This window comes from Centroberyx affinis, unplaced genomic scaffold (assembly GCF_046629955.1).
Source record: "Centroberyx affinis isolate AG114_WGS23_722 - 3 ecotype Tasmania unplaced genomic scaffold, CSIRO-AGI_Caff_v1 ptg003420l_1, whole genome shotgun sequence".
Taxonomy (NCBI): Eukaryota; Metazoa; Chordata; class Actinopteri; order Beryciformes; family Berycidae; genus Centroberyx; species Centroberyx affinis.
Window position 1 is genome coordinate 109473 of NW_027281396.1, and position 17615 is coordinate 127087.

The 17615-nt window shown below is 42.1% G+C and overlaps 1 protein-coding gene across 1 annotated transcript in view; it reads left to right on the plus strand.

Annotated features, from left to right (window-relative positions):
• chrnb1 (cholinergic receptor, nicotinic, beta 1 (muscle)) overlaps positions 1-17615 on the plus strand; it is a 37901-nt gene extending 20286 nt beyond the window's left edge. The window contains exons 9-11 of the mRNA XM_071539191.1: positions 8890-9065; positions 16928-17075; positions 17463-17615. Coding sequence (XP_071395292.1) covers positions 8890-9065; positions 16928-17075; positions 17463-17615 — 477 coding nt within the window. The remainder of the gene's footprint in view (positions 1-8889; positions 9066-16927; positions 17076-17462) is intronic.

A 17615-nucleotide genomic window follows, 5' to 3' on the forward strand; every position in this document is an offset into this window, starting at 1 on the left:
AGCAGCCCTCATTGTGAAATAAGGTCTTAGTAGGTGGAGTGGAGCTCTATGGGGCCCAGTCTCCTCCTTTATATTCACTGGTCACTGTGAGTCAGTCTGTGGGAAATCTAACAGGTGTCCCGGGTGGAGGGAGGGGGTCAGGTTCATATCATAGGTGCATGACATCATTGGATTTGAGGTTTGAGGTACACGGTGTAAGACATGTCACCAATGTCACAGTACCTTGCTGTGTCCTATGCTGTCAGTCAGTGTGTATGGGAATGGACATATTATGCCTAATGTGGATATGCATAGCTTCTTGAAATATATGACTTGAAAGTGGGAGAAAATGTTTCTAACAACTTTGGCGATGTATTTTAGAAATGTAAGCAAACCCCTTTTACACCTTCTAAAACTGTTTAGTATAACATTGCTGAAGTGCTCTATTGTGACATTTCTCATCGAGTGATTTTATATGTTGGGTCAGTTCTTTTGATTATAGCTTCATGAAAAATACTATATGCTATCGACTCTTAAGTGTTCATTATGTTTTCAGTTGACAAATTGTGTTGTAACATACTGTAGATGAAGGAATAACAATATAATCTTTTATATATTCTTTCAGCTTTTCTTAAAATATACTGTATGTGTGTAAGTAAAAGGCCCAAAATAGAAATAAAGGAGGCAAGACACACATTTAGAAAAAATATGATTTTCATACAAATCTCTCACCCAAACACAATTCAAACCTGCCCTTTGAAAATGTAAGAATATATATACCCATAAATGTATATACTCCACATAAATTAGATTGAAAGACACCAAGAGTTTGCATGATTTCCAGAGAAAATGTATTTAACAGTTTTAGATTACAACACAGTGTCAGTGTTATATCCATGAAATCAAAGCCTGTTTAGATATATTGTAGGTTTTTGCGTCAGTCTTCACAGAGGGAAAAGGAGGAAGCCACTGAACATGGTAGATTTACTGTCACTACCAACAAGCCTGTGGGTGTTGGGGATACGAGTGTCTACAATGTCACCGGCCTCCAGCTCGAGAATCAATGCACCAAATACATACTGATCACCTCCATGGTTTCTTGTCCATCTTGACATAATGTGATGGCCATTCTTATAGAGGAGAAATTGAAGGTTAAGGTCAGAGCGGTCGTCCATGCCATTAATAATGAAACAGTAGATCCCTTTCACTGGTGCTGTGAATGCACCTGTGACGGGGCTATAGGCTTTACCAGTGTTGGTGATGACATTGTTGTGGACAACTGTTGTCAGAGAGTTGAATGGTCCTACTGTGTTCTGTAACGCAGCAGAGAAGGCCACTTTTGGTCTGTCAGCGTTGTCTCTCTCCAAAGCCTCCACTCGACTCTCACTGGAAGTCAGCCTGGCTTCCATGGATGTCATCTCTGCTGCTTGTTCTTCATTTCCTGTTTCAACAGCCATCAGTCTGGTCTTCAAGGCCGAGGTCTCTCGCTCTAGGGCCTGCACCTGGTGCTCAGTCTCATCCAGTTTGTACAACAAAACTGCATTCACTTTCTTCAGGTCTTCCACTGTGGTTTTCTGGTTCTGAAGTTCATTCTTGGCGAGACTCAGGTCCACTGTATGCTGTGCAGCGTCTCTCCGCAGGTCTTCCACCAGGGTCTTCTGGCTGTGAAGTTCAGCCTTGGTGGCACTCAGCTCCACCCTCTGCTCCACCACCATGTCTCTGAGCTCCTTCAGCTCAGCCCAGACATCGATTTGGCTGCTCTCTGCTGCTGTGATCATGTTGTTGTGTGTGAATCCCCGGTCCGCTGAGGTCCCAGACAGACAGAGCAGCAACACCAGCTGAGCTACAGCAGCCCTCATTGTGAAATAAGGTCTTAGTAGATGGAGTGGAGCTCTATGGGGCCCAGTCTCCTCCTTTATATTCACTGGTCACTGTGAGTCAGTCTGTGGGAAATCTAACATGTGTCCCATGGGGGCAATGGGACAGAGAGGGGTCAGTTTATATCAGAAATAACATCATAGATTTGAGGTTACAAAAAAGGGGTGAAGAGGTCTGCATGGGCATTAAATTTAGGCCATAGTCCTTTCTACCTTGTAGGTATCGTAAGAGTTGATAGTTATTAGGTTTTCAAATGAACAAAGAGGTATATTTTATGTAATTATTCAGCATATTCCTAGGCTTTGAACCCTGGCAGGTGTCCCAAATGGAATATTCCAAGAGCAGAGCCAAGGATGAGGTGCAATGGAACAGAGTTAGGCTAAACATTAATTAATGCCATTCTGATTAGTTTATCTGGCTTTGATGCTTCAAAGGTCCCATATGGTGTAAAACTGGATTTCCCATGCCTCGTTGATTATAAAGGAGTTGGATGTGTTATTTTAACATTGTGAAAGAATCAAAACGCATGGTAGCCAACTAAATCCACAGAATCCTTGGACTTCCGTAACGTTTTGGCGTCACAAAGGTTCACTCATTATCATTTTTGTAAGAAATAATAGACTAACAAAGTGTTTTTTTCAAAGCGGTTGAGCGGTTGTCATTGTTTTTTACCGGAGAGTTTTCCCTACCTGCAGCTGCCGGGCCGCAGTGTCTCAAATTTCCCTCTTGAAACGGTTAGCCAATCAGAACAGAGGGGTCGTTAATATTAATGAGCCTTAAAGGCACAGCAACAGAAACAGCCTGTTCTTGGTAAGGCTCAGAGAGATGCTAGAAAATGAACAATGGAAAAAAAATGGATTGAGAGTGTTTTTGGTACATGACACCACACAAACAGCTTTGAATTGACCTTTAAGAACGTGGTTCTAGCTTGTAGCCAAAACATATGCTGCCCTTGGTAAATAAGTATTAATTTAATTTGTTAAATCATATCATAATATCCTTGCAAAGTCAATGAGTTTCATTATCAGTTTAATGGCATTTGTTAAAGGAAATCCTCTCTTGTTCCTCAGACATTGATTGTAGTGTGTGTGTGTGTGTACGTGTGTGTGGGATAACCCAATGAAGAAGCTCACATTAGTGTGCAATACTTTAAAGGATAATTCCTATTATTTTCATGTCATGTTCGGATGGGTCTTCGGCCTGAGAGAAACTGGAATGCGTGCTTTGGTTTTCACTCCGCTAGAGTCGCAAACATGACGATGAGTAACAATGCCCCGATAGCAGTTCACTCTAAGAAAATATAAATCAATATCAATATAATAATACTATTACAATAATGAGGATAATATTGATTAGTGCATCTATTTACCTCAATTATTACACTTTGGCTGCACCACTTCCAAGCTGGGCATTAAGCCAAGGCATTTTACCAAAAACATCTCAGCCAATCAAGTATTCAACAAAACCATTGTATGAGGATTAAAGTAGAACATTATTCACAAAGTACCTTTTTAGATTTGTTGGAATCTCTAATTTCCAAAAGTCTGATGCATATCGATAGAAAGGAGATGAAGGATGAAGGAGTGAAAGATCTTGGAGGGTTGTGTGTTTGTGTGTGCATACATATGTGTGTGTGTGTGTGTGTGTGTGTGTGTGTGTGTGTGTTAGGGGTGGGGATCAGTTAAATATAACCACAAAGTTAAAAGATAATTTTATTAGTGGATCACATCACAGGTGGAATGGTGCTCTATGGGGCCCAGTCTCCTCCTTTATATTCACTGGTCACTGTGAGTCAGTCTGTGGGAAATCTAACAGGTGTCCCAGGTGGAGGGTGGGGGTCATGTTCATATCATAGGTGCATGACATCATTGGATCGTGTAAGACATGTCACCAATGTCAGAGTACCTTGCTGTGTCCTATGCTGTCAGTCAGTGTGTATGGGAATGGACATATTATGCCTAATGTGGATATGCATAGCTTCTTGAAATATGTGACTTGAAAGCGGGAGAAAATGTTTCTAACAACTTTGGCGATGTATTTTAGAAATGTAAGCAAACCCCTTTCACATCTTCTAAAACTGTTTAGTATGACATTGCTGAAGTGCTCTATTGTGACATTTGAGAATGAAAATTTTTTTTCAGTCTCATCGAGTGATTTTTTATGCTGGGTCAGTTCTTTTGCTTATAGCTTCATGAAAAATACTATATGCTATCGACTCTTAAGTGTTCATTATGATGTTTTCAGTTGACAAATTGTGTTGTAACATACTGTAGATGAAGGAATAACAATATAATCTTTTATATATTCTTTCAGCTTTTCTTAAAGTCGAGATGAAATGAAAAATGCATTTTTAACCCTTTTAGATCACATCCCCGGTCATATCGTGCACCTATTTAACAATATATGCCAAAAAAAATACAAAAAATCAATTTCTTTGTATTCTTATATCAAAATCCAATCATGTTTTCTTCCTGTAAAACAAAATATGCTGTGTGCTTACGTAAGCATGAACCAACCAATTTCAACCGATAATATCATGACATCCACCCATCAATCATTCTTCAACCTGGTGTGTGTGGAGCCAACAGTCCTCTGTAGCTCCGTTTCTCTCTGTAGCTCCGTATCGCACTAACCTCTAAGCCCCGCCCACCGTTTAACGGTCCAATCTAATGCGAAGGATTTGATTTAAATCCCTCTTGTAACTGTACACCGCTCAAATATTCCGTTTCACTGGGAAATACGTCACAGTACAGAAGCTAAAGACGCTCTAACTTCCGTTTCAGTGGGACTTTAAAATATACTGTATGTGTGTAAGTAAAAGGCCCAAAATAGAAATAAAGGAGGCAAGACACACATTTAGAAAATAAGATTTTCATACAAATCTCACACCCAAACACAATTCAAACCTGCCCTTTGAAAATGTAAGAATATATATACCCATGATAAATTTTGCATCGGGACTTGATTGTTTGACACCAAAAGTATGCAAGATTTCCAGAGAAAATGTATTTATTTAACAGTTTTAGATTCTACAACACAGAGTGTCAGTGTTGAAATCAAAGCCTGTTTAGATATATTGTAGGTTTTTGCGTCAGTCTTCACAGAGGGAAAAGGAGGAAGCCACTGAACATGGTAGGTTTACTGTCATCACCAACAAGCCTGTGGGCGTTGGGGGCACGAGTGTCTACAATGTCGCCGGCCTCCAGCTCGAGAATCAATGCACCAAATACATACTGATTACCTCCATGGTTTGTTTTCCATTTTGACATAACACTTTGGCCATTCTTATAGAGGAGAAGGTTAACGTTATGGTTAGAGCGGTCGTCCATGCCATCAATAATGAAATAGTAGATCCCTTTCATTGGTGCTGTGAATGCACCTGTGACGGGGCTATAGGCTTTTCCAGTGTTGGTGATGACACTATTGTGGACAACTGTTGTCAGAGAGTTGAATGGTCCTACTGTGGTCTGTAATGCAGCAGAGAAGGCCACTTTTGGTCTGTCAGCATTGTCTCTCTCCAAAGCCTCCACTCGACTCTCACTGGAAGTCAGCCTGGCTTCCATGGACGTCATCTCTGCTGCTTGTTCTTCATTTCCTGTTTCAACAGCCATCAGTCTGGTCTTCAAGGCTGAGGTCTCTTGCTCTAGGGCCTGCACCTGGTGCTCAGTCTCATCCAGTTTGTACAACAAAACTGCATTCACTTTCTTCAGGTCTTCCACTGTGGTTTTCTGGTTCTGAAGTTCAACCTTCACCCTCCACCCTCCACCCTCTGCTCCACCACCATGTCTCTGAGCTCCTTCAGCTCTGCCCAGACATCAGTTTTGCTGATCTCTGGTGCTGTGATCATGTTGTTGTGTGTGAATCCCCGGTCCGCTAAGGTCTCAGACAGACAGAGCAGGTACACCAGCTGAGCTACAGCAGCCCTCATTGTGAAATAAGGTCTTAGTAGGTGGAGTGGAGCTCTATGGGGCCCAGTCTCCTTTATATTCACTGATCATGATGAGTCAGTCTATGGGAAATCAAACAGGTGTCCTCAGTGGGCCGGGCACCAGGGGAGAGGGAACAGGTAAGACCAGGTCTGAGGTCACATAAGGACATGGTCTTGGAAATAATTACTTATTAAATAATTCAATGTCACTCTTTTTCTTTAAAGCCCCAATTTGGAATTTATTTGGCCAGATAAACTTTAGGTATACTTGGCACTGGAGAGTTTGATCATTACATGGAAAATACATTTTTTGTCACTTAAAGGAAAAGTTCACCCAAAAATGAAAATTCAGTCATTATCTACTCCCCCCATGCCAGTAGAAAATCGGTTAAAGTTTTTTAGTCCATACAGAATCAAATTAGTTTCAAATTTATTTTGAAGGCTAAACGGCCAAACTGGAAGTCTTGTTTCTGCTAATTTGATTCTGTATGGACTAACAAACTTTACCCGATTTTCTACTGGCATGGGGGTAAGTAGATAATGACTGAATTTTCATTTTTGAGTGAACTATTCCTTTAATACATAATAACTTAAAATTTCATGTTTATAAACATTACCGATGACTGACCTTTTACAGCTTGTAGCAGTCTTAGGGAATGAATGTAGCTAATGAAGGCCCTCACAAGTATAGTAATAAAAACGTGTTGTGTGATTAGAGTATGCATGACTAATTGATTTCATGGAATGGGGATCACATAGGCTACACTCAGGCTTAATGCTCATATGTGTGGACTCGCTTGTGTGTGTTAATCAATTTGTTCCAACCCTGAGTGCTTGTCAGTGTGATTGTTTAGTATTGTGAATACTAGCTCAAACTTGGTTAAGTTCACAATAGGAATTTTGTTTATATGCATATTCATATCCCGATTCCGTATTCATAAATAAACTGAATATTACATTTTTGTGTTTAGATTGTGTATGCGGTTTACTTGCTACTGTTTACTTACTACTCAAAAACAGAATACTTCTGATACTGATATTTTTGGTTTGAAGCTGCTGATTAAAAGTATTCATTGTTTCGCCCAGAAACAAAGACCAACACTGGCAAACTGATATTTCAGTCTAACCTTATATGCAAAAGTCACGTCAGTCTGTATCTTGCCAGCTTGTGCCAGCCAGCCAACCATCACATTCATCTGTGTTGTAGGAGAGCTTGCATCAGTCCTATAAAAACGAACAGTACTGTATATTGGAGAAAACCACTTTACAGGCAGATCTGTTGCCAATTACCTACAGCAGGGACACAATCAACACAATCTGAATGGCTGCTGTATTGGCATTTGATTGAATTCCTTGAGTACATTTTGAGCAATATAGTGAGATGTAGTCACATGGAGAGGAGGGATGGACAGAGATGGTGAGCTGCAAAGTGAGCGACACTGAATGAAATATCTGTGATTGTAGATTATATAGTTCCTGACCAGGGTTATACTTGCACATCAAACTACTGTACCTCACATCACATTCACTATTTCATGTTCCTGCCCAGCCTCTTGCATGATGATGGCTTACTTTGACTTTATCTGCCAAAAAGGATATCAAGGCACTTTGACTTGCAGATAAAGTGGCCATTTATTGAGGCAAACAGCGTTTTTTGATATTGATGAAGAATGAGGTTTGACTCTGTGAATTGCTTATTGTTTTATCTGCAAGTCTGCAAGTCTAACTCTGATAGCCAAAGAGCACCAACTGAGGGTAACAGAGGAGCGCTCCATGAACCTTTATCTAGACCAAGCAGTCGTCATAATATTAATCAGTAACTTAAAGCTGCACTATAGGCAAGATTTTAAATTAAATACACCCGTCTTATCAGCATAAATCACAAAGCGGGCCTGCTGCAGAGAAGAGTGTGCCATATGAGGGAGTTGGTGGATACTGAATGTCGGTCTTTTCTTCCACTGCTACATGCTGCATGTGGGGAAAGTCTGATCAGATCTGATTTTTTGCCTCTTGCAGAATATACTTGGAACACAGTTTTCCTCTCCCTCCTGTCCTCAGCGCAGTTTCTTTGCTAACCCATGAAGGTCGACGAGCGGCCGACATACCTGGCCTCTTTTTCACCCCTCGTCCACCCTCCCTTTCTCTTTTTTTCTGATCTCCTCCCCTCTCCAAGTGTTGTATATCTCTCTCTCTCATGCCAGGTCCCGCTGTTTTTCCCCTACTCCTCCCTCCCCTTCCTTTAACCTCTCCTCCGATCTCCCCTTCTTCCCTCCCCACCTCCTTACCCACCCATCCATCCTCCTGTCTTCCCCTCTGCCTTCACACCCACCCCGCCTACCTATTTCTATTTTAACCTTTATTTATCCAGGGAAAGTCAATTGAGCGTGCTTGCTCTTTTACAGCCCTGCTGCACATTCACAGTTCCACACATTCACACCTGGGAGCTGCCCAGTAAAACCCCAGTTTTCCACAGTCGGCCACTGAGCTGCCCCACTGCAGCAGTTGGGGGTTAAGTGCCTTGCTAAAAGGCAATCCAATTGAGGGATTGGAGAGTGTTAGTCATTCACTTTTCCCACCCACATCATTCAGCAAATACAGATAAAGTACATTGCAATACAAGTATACAAGTATCCAAACAAATGCCTCTTTAAAACTGCGTATTTGAAGAAGAATAGGATGACATGGGATGCTACAACTTGGAAGCGTTCACGTGTTTAACTTGTTGGGACACTCGCATTCAAAAATCATATCTTTATGATTTGCAAACAGCAGCAGATATCAGTTTTTGTAAGTAGATTTGATTGTATTAGCTGTGAACATAACTGATAATTCTGAAAATGCTGTGCTTAACATCTGTGTTGACACACTTCCGTAATTTGTGAGGCAAAGTAGGAAATATCGGAGCCTACAAGAAATCCCTATAAGAAATTCCCACATCTTCTACTTGTAATCGCCGCTAGGAGACGTGAGTTTTTTCCCAGTTGGCAGCTCATATTTACAGCAATTCCGATATGACATGACAACCGCAGCAGGTACTGAAACTGACTTCACTGGAAATCCTGGCGGTAACGCTGCTGCTCTTCTCCCCTCCCGCTCCCTCCCAGATCTTCATCCACATGCTGCCTCCCTACCTGGGCATGCTGCGGCCCAAAGTGGAGACCCCCCTGTCCCTGGAGACCCAGCCCCGCCGGGAGAAAAACATGGTCGCTGTCAGCCGAGCCGCCGACGAGTACTTCATCCGCAAGCCCAACACCTCCATCCTCTTCCCCAAGCCCAACAGGTGAGGCCAGGTCATATTCTAGGTGTGTATTGTATGCTTATGTATGTGTGGTTGCGTTTTTGTATGCATGTATTATTCCCTTTATACCTATCTATACTCTGTTTATACCATTCCAACTCAGGTGTGCAGCTTTTTTTCCTTAAAGTGTTCGAATCACCCAAAAGTCAGTGCAATTTTCTCCAAGTTTGTTTTTTTCGTCTATTACTGACATCCATAGCTTCTCATTTTTTTTTATAATATAGTGTGGTGTCATGTTTATTGTGACTTACGCGAGCAACCCACCAAGTCGAAACCCTTGTGTGTGCTTACTTAGCCAATAAAACTGATTCTGAATTGGCTTTTCAAGGACACGCAGGTCAAGCCAAGTGAGTGATGTATGAATGAGCTGTTCTTCATTGATCGATTTCACAACAGACATTTTTGCTGATGGTTAATTCCGCTGACCTCCTCAGCCCATACACACTGCATGCTTATGAAGAGCCATGTTACCAAATGACATATCCGTCATTTTACAAAATTATTGCTGGCATGACAAAAAAACTCAAAGTGTTAGCTTTCAATAGCAATTCTTAGATCAGTTGGGTACACACGGTGTAAAAATGTAAGGTAGGCGCCCTTTCTCAGGAGTATTATTGAGGTTATTACCTATATTAGGGAGCATGCAATTAACTGTGGATTTGAAATATTGACACTGCAGAACCTAGCCTTGTATGAATACAGGATCTTTTTATAGAGGTTTATATGGACAGGCAGAGAACCTATAGCAAAGATCATTATCACCATGTGTCTAAAACTCTTACAAAATCTGGGCCCATGCTTTTATGTGCACACCATGTGTCAAAGTCCCTTTATGCACTCTCTGAGAGACTGACTGAAAGTCTGTCTAAAGAGATATAAATGTTCTTTTTGCAGACGTTTATACAGCCTGAATGCCAAGGGGATTTTTATACATAAAAGATTTCATTCCAAAGCACAGCCTTATGTATCCACCTGGGGGAAAAAATGTTCCCTGAAATACATAAGTCAACATTTCTAAAATACGGACAAATCTATCCTCAGAAACAGAACTATTTTCTAAGTAAAGGTCATGCAATGCAATGACTCATAACTTGAATACAAAACCCATCATCTGTTTTTTCTGTATATGTATTAATTCCTTAAACAGGGATAGTTTTGGCAGTGGAGGTGATATCACATTAAGAAGAAACCTCCAAAATGTGTTAATTAGCACTTTTGAAATGAAATCCTTCATAAGTACATGTGTGCTGTCGTGTGAGCGTTTATTAGAGTTCCAAGTCTGAGTCCTTGGCAGTATCAGTGAGGTCAGTCTGTATCTTGCCAGCCAGCTAGAAGCCCAGCTCTCCTTGTTTTGTGTTTTTCTACAGCTTGCATCAGTCCTGTGAAAGCCAACAGATGCTACTAGAAAACCACTTGACAGGCAGATTTGTTGTTTACATTGTTAAAAGACATAATATCAGGTAGAATAACATATATATATTTATTCCAAACAACAAGCACAGACATATTTTCTTTCCATACAATTTGGTTTGTATCTGTTTTTAGGGGTTCAATGCTTTGCTCCAGAGCACAGTGGCTTTGCAGGCAAAATGTGGGGAACTCAGTGAAACCCAGATATTATATCTACATGTAAAGGCTTTGAGCAAATATGCACTACATCACCAATGCATTCACCATCTTGTCATTATACAGTAGGTGTGTGTATAAATATCACTTAGAGTGCTTAGAGTAAAAATTGCACTTACTGCTAAACTTTAGGGCAGAAAATTATTAGGGGTCCAAGCACGTTTGGATTTGTTGGAATTCCTTATTTTTCTTTCTTTCTTTCTTTCTTTCTTTCTTTCTTTCTTTCTTTCTTTCTTTCTTTGTTATGTGTTTTTGCTTGTTTTGTTTTTTTTACAGAAAACAAGTGCCATATTTAAAGCAAAAAGAAAATGTTAATGGCCAACATATATTTACTAATTCCATTACACTTTCACTACTTTAGGCTACAGGTTATCAATAACTGCAGGAATAAAGGTGTGTGTTGAAGAAATGCGCAAAGACACTAACAGTAGTGTGCAAATAAATGTATTCAAATAAAATGATTCAGTTGTTCAACTGTGTAAAGTGGACAGGAAGATGACAGGAGTTCAGAAGTGGACTGCAGGTGAGAGGGCAGTCAAGCAGGACTTTGGCTCATCTGCTTCTGTCTAGCAGGTCTGTTGGAGCGGTGTCTCTGCTGTTGCCACCATGTTGTCAGCAGATTTCTTGCTCTTCCTCCGGAATATGTGGGACAGCCAAGAAAAGAAGCCACGCTTCTTCTTCTTTGGTTTTGTTGACAGGCACTGGAACTCTGAGGTCCTCTGGGTTTGACCAGTTGGACAGGTGAAAGTGTTTTTTCCAGGGTCAGACAGGACAGATCCTTGGTGTTCTTTACAGTTTCAACCACAAGGCTTGGTGGAGCTTTGACCTCAACATGGATGGCTGGAGCCTGGGACTCCTGAAGCAGGTTGGTTGATCCTTCCTTGAGCAGGTGAATCAGGGTGTATTCAGCAGGAGAGACGGGGAGAGCCTCCTCTGAGGTGGAGATATTGTCAGGTCCAGCAGAGAGGACAGTGACTTCTGTTCTCTCACAACATTCAGGTTGATGCAGGGCGGTGACAGAGCTTTCAGCAGCGGCCTCAATCTGTGCACAAGAGCTGAACGTTTCCGTCTTGATGATAAAAGGACATTGTTCTTCATCCTTCTCCAAGTCCTGGAGGAACAGCATCAGTTTAGAATCAGCTTTGATGATTGGCTCCCATTCATCAAGATGATCTTGAGTAGGTGCATGGTGTGCAGAACAGGCAGCTATAAATGTAGAACTCACTGTCTCATGAGAGGAGACTCTTGCTCTGTGGGAGGAAGGTCTCCTTTGTCCATATCCAAGAGAGGCATGCATGCTGATGAAGCTGTGCTGACAATTGGCTCCCACAGGGCAGAGTCGAGCTCAGCAGTCACTCCAGAGAAACTAGAGGCTTCAGCATAAAGGTTCTGCTCCTTATTCAGGACTTTCGCAAACATGCAGTTGATGTTTTCATGGCGATCGTCATTAAGGGCATTGAGTCGAGCGACCATTTGCATGGATGCTGAAAGAAATGCAATGGCAACATCTTAATGAATCAAATAACCATAAGGCCACCTGATGTAGCTTCATTCAAGGTCAACATGCTTCATCATAACTTCATCTTATGCCTTTCATCATAGTTTTGTTTCAACAACAAATCTAACTGAATTTACAATGTAAATCAAACTAAAGAAGTACTAGACACAAATGTAAATCCTTCAACACAAACAACTAGTCTATCCTGACTGTCTGTCTCTTGTTTGTCTGTTCAGCAAAATCCTCTGTACTAATCTTTTTATGTTAAACAATACAATTATAAATACATGTGGCTTACCAGGATGGAAATCACTCTCCATGTTTGCCTTTCTGAACAGCGGATATTGTTGTTGATGTTTCTCCAAATGAATGCAACATGAGTTTTCTTTCTCAATGTGTAGGTGAACAGCGATCAGAAATGAAACTGTGAGTCTGAGTCTGTCTTCAGGTCAATCGCTCCTTTATGACACTGACATTCTAAATTCTATGAACTCTGCTGCATTCTGTCCAGCTGCATTATGACTCATCAGATGAAGATCAGGCCCCAGTAAACTTTGATGACAGAGATGTCTCACTTCGTACATGGTTTATAAACTACACATGATTAAAAAACACATAATTGAATATTTGGAATTTGTATAAAGATACCCTATTTTTTATACAGGAAACATCTTTGACTATGTAATTGCTCATTCCTATTGCATTTCACTGTTTTAAGCCACAAGTTAGCTCACTCTAATCTTACCTGCTATCATATCTGAGGGGATACTTTAGGAAAATAAAAAGAAAAGTTATTCGTCTTCAAGTCAGCTTTTCAGCTCTAGAATTTCTCTTTTCCAGGACAACCTGTGTATCAACCCATGCAGTTAATAGAAACCTGGGTGGCACTTTACAATGGCCTTTTTCTAGTGTATTAACCTGTGTACTGACCTATGGAAAGGTATTGTAAGCACACAATGTTACTGTGTAGGTACCTGATGAAAATCTCCCTGATACATAATGTACTTACAACAGTGTAACAACCCAGTGTAACTTCAAAGTGTAATTATGTGACATTTCCCACTCTTTTCCCACTCTTTTCTTTTTGGACCCAGTGCTTCTATTCAATTTTGTTTCCCAAATTATTCTGGTATGTTCAAGTTGTGATAACATTTTGGGCAGTAGCCAACTGGTTGCCAAAATTAACGGTGTTAATGGCTACATCACCAGATATCTGTTTTGAAACCAAGGTGATTGTTGAGTTTCAGTGATGAAAGCTTACGTCCTGCAGAACATTTTCACGGTCCCGTCTTTGCAGCGTTAATATGGACCTTCACACACGAACAGGATTTTGGGTTGTTGGTGTATTGGTCTTGGTACAGGTTGTTCAAAATATTCAGCACTGTACTTTTTATTATAAAACTATAACGTACATGTACAGGAAAAAAAAACAATGCAGTACTGGTTGTAGGATAATCAAACTTAATAAAACTTTAGTGCAATATTACCTTTCGTCATCCTAGACAGTGACAAACCCTGACAAACTTACCACAAAATATAAAACAAGTATAATATAATATACAACAACTTTCTACAACAATTGTGCTTGGACCCCGCAATGGGCGCTTGCAGCTATATTTTTAACCTAGTTTCCACTAAGGAATCATCAGGCAACAAGTTGTTTGAGAAGCATGAGTTTTGATGTTGCGTTTGATCACAGTATTTAGCTAATGTTAATTATTCACTTTGTGAGTTTGGAGCAGGTGGGTACACATTAGTTGGAATGAAATGGGTTTTTTGAAGGCCGTTACTGATATTGATACTGATATTTTTGCATTGAGGCTGCCAATAGGTGATTGTGCCGATATTAGATATTTTACCAATCATACCAGTTTAAATTTGCCAAAACAATTCAGTGTTTCCCTCTGAATCATGTTCTTTTCAGGGTGGTAAAGTCTCTGAAACAGTATTTACACGGTGGGACACCAAACTCTCCAGAAACCCAGACTCAGAGTTTTACAGACTGCTGCCCCTGAAATGGTTGAAGTGGATGAAGGCCAATATTGGCACAATTTCTGTCCACATGCTGTACGCAGTGGACTTAGGCGCCCTTGCTCAAGTAAATTTCGCAATATCAGGCCCTGTAAGCACTGGGAGTCGAACCATGGGCGCTTCAACTTCTAAGCGGCAGCCCTAACTCCTGCTGCACTAACACACACCAAAAATCACACATCTTTCTCTGTCACTTTTTCTCTCTCAGTCTGTAGCTCTCTTTCTCTCTATCCGTCGCCTCCTGTGGGGACTGAAATATGTCTAGAGGGAAAGACGGGAGGTGGCGGGGAATCATTGCTAAAATAATAATGACCCGCACAAATCGACTGACACATTACAGCGGGATGGTGTGTGTCTAGGTGAAAGAACGGGGGGGGGGACTCTATTAGAGCAATTTGATGAGGCAGCAGTATCTCTCTTGAGCCCACACACATACACACACACCTCTGGACCATCTTAATTGGGTTTAGTGCATGTCTTGGCACCAGACGCAGCCAGTTTTAGTTGAATTAGTCTCCCTGAATAGTCATTTACTTCTCGCTGATGAAGTGATACTTTGGGCAGGGAAGGAGGGAGGAGGGGTTCACGGGCCAAAAAGTCTCTCTCTCTCTCTCTCTCTCTGGCTCTCTCCACCTCTCTTAGGTCACAGCCCTTTCGCCCGCCACACTCACAGGAGCAGCAGCACTGGCCAGCGCTGCATTGTAAACCCCCCATTCCTGCACTGAATACCAAGCAGCTCTCTAGTCGACCCTGCCTGATAGATTACGTTCCACATTATAGGCTGAAGACACGGTGCCACACTGCCCTCAGGTGGTGAGCTGCCTGAACTGCAAGTCATATTATCTTTCTGTCTCTTCATCTGAAAAGAATAAGTGAAAGAGGTGTTTCATATTTGAGGTGTTTCATAACAAAGCAGATGTTTGGAAAAGGCAATCTGAGACCGCAGCTGTTCTGCAAGGAGGATAGTCTCAGTATGTCAGGGATTATATCGCTTTGGACAAGGTCATGGACGAGAGCAAGGATGGATGGTTTAGGGACGCTCTGTTAAAGGGGAATTCCCCTCAAAAATGTTGCTGCCAGATACCCATAGTCTGTTTTATAATATGAAAGTACAAGTTGAAGAGTCGATGTCTCTAATCGAATTATGTTCTTTTTGAAAAATGAGTGTGTGTGTCTGTTTTTATGTATGTGAGGTCATTGTTTTTGTGTGTGTGCATGTATGTCTGTGTGAATGTGTGTGTATTTGAAATTCCCCTTTATGTGATATGTCCAAGAATCTGATTCATGTGAGAGGCAATGTCATCCCTCATGAAAGTGTCCGGGCTGCGATGTCCTGCGGTGAGAGTCACGCTGCATCGCTACTTTAAATTATAGGAGTCTTATAGCTCCAGTCTCTCTGCGGGAAGCAGCCTATGGAAATCCATGTGTTATTGCTCAAGGACACGCTGTACCGCGACGCATAGAAATCCAGCTGGGAAAATCTGGGTGGGGAAGGTTAATGAGCAACGCTCTGCCGTCCCTCAAGAACTACTGTCCAGGTGCCCTTGAGCAATGCACTTAAACCCCAACTGTTCCAGTGGAGCTGCTCAGTGGCCAGCAGCAGACGACTGGGGTTTCACTGGGCAGCTCCCACTGGTGAATGTGTGTGGAACTGTATGAATATGGATGTTGCTGGAAAAGAGCATGGATTTGAGCAAACCTCTCTCTGATGAAGGTTAAAGCTGCACTATGTAAGTAACTGTTTGAATTTTTGCGAGTTTAAAGAACTTCATCACCCAGAAATCAAGTAATAAGAACATAACTTCTTCATAGTGACTGGTAGGAGTGAAGGTAGAGAGAAAACTCTTTACAGCAGGTTGCAGCAAGTTTTTATTCATCAAGATTTCCCGCCAGTGACACACACAAGAATTAAATTTGGGCAAATAGTGCGAATGTACGGCATTGCAATTGGGGGGGGGATGTTCTTCTATATTGCAGCTCCATTTCATTTAAAAAATGCCTGAAATCCCTCATCCACAATCTTTTGATGTGATTTATGATTTGTGATGTGATTTTATTCTTGGGCCTTTATTGCTGCTTCTTTGTTATGATTACAATAAAGACTGAGTTCACTTAAAAACAACCTTAAACTATTAGATTAGATTTGTAACACAAAGGGCTGAGAGTGACAGGAGAGTTAGCAAGACACCCACAGCAACCTCCTCCCACTTTCCCCCAGCAACTGCTGGCACCCCATAGTGGCTGACAGTTGGTTACTGAGGGCAACAAGTAAACAGCACACTCAAAAACACGCCTGCTCAAACACACACACACACACACACACACACACACACACCGAGGGTTTCTCAGCCAGAGTTGCCCAGTCAGCAGATGCAGAGCGGTGAGTCCCGGGCCGGCTTAGAGAGCCCAGGGAGCTCCTCTGACCTTCTCTTTATTCCTCTGTGAATGACAGAGGAGAGGAAAGGAGAAGTGCAGCCCGGCTCATAAACACTTTGGTATTTTACAGCTTTTAATTAGTCTGGGGCTGTGTCTGCTCACACGTCGCCACATTCCACAGGCGTTGTGTGTGTTTGTTAAGTATGGGTGTTGACATTTTATGGGCTTTCTCTCCTTCATTTCTCCCGAATCAATCCTGAGGTTAATATGTCATATCTCTCACCTCACTGTGTGTGTGTGTGTGTGTGCCCAGGTACCAGCCGGAGGGCATGTTTACGGACCTGAGAAAGTTCATTGACGGTCCCAGTACCTACCTGACACTGCCTAACGAGCTCAAGTCGGCCATCGAGGCCATCACGTACATCGCTGAGGCCCTGCAGGCTGAGAAGGACTATGAAGCTGTAAGTCTGTAAACTGTCTGTGAGTTTTTCTGTCTATATGTCTACCGGTCTTACTCTCTCTGCCTGTCTTTCTCTCTGCTCTATTCATTTTTTAAAGCTTCAGCTTTGCTCCTCTGTACTTTACCTGTCATAGACACCATTTTGTTTCTCACTTTTACCCTTCTTTGCTTTCTTTTGTCCCTTTACCCTCGTTCCTCCTCTCCCATGCCGCCATGTCTTCCCTTCCCCTCCACCCTTCCTTTCCCCTTCCCATTGTCTCTCCTCGCCCTCCTCGTCCTTCCACCCATCCCTTCTTCCACCACAACCTCTCCCATCTATCCTCCACCCCGCCATCTAATGACCTCCGCATCCGTGCCACCTCTCTGTCCTCTTCCGCCCGATGTCCAGCTGAAGGAGGACTGGCAGTACGTGGCCATGGTGGTGGACCGCATGTTCCTCTGGATCTTCGTCGTCTTCACCACCGTGGGCACCCTGGCCATCTTCGCCGACGCCAGCTTCAACCACACGCCCACCGACCCCTTCCCCATGAAGTCCCCCTGA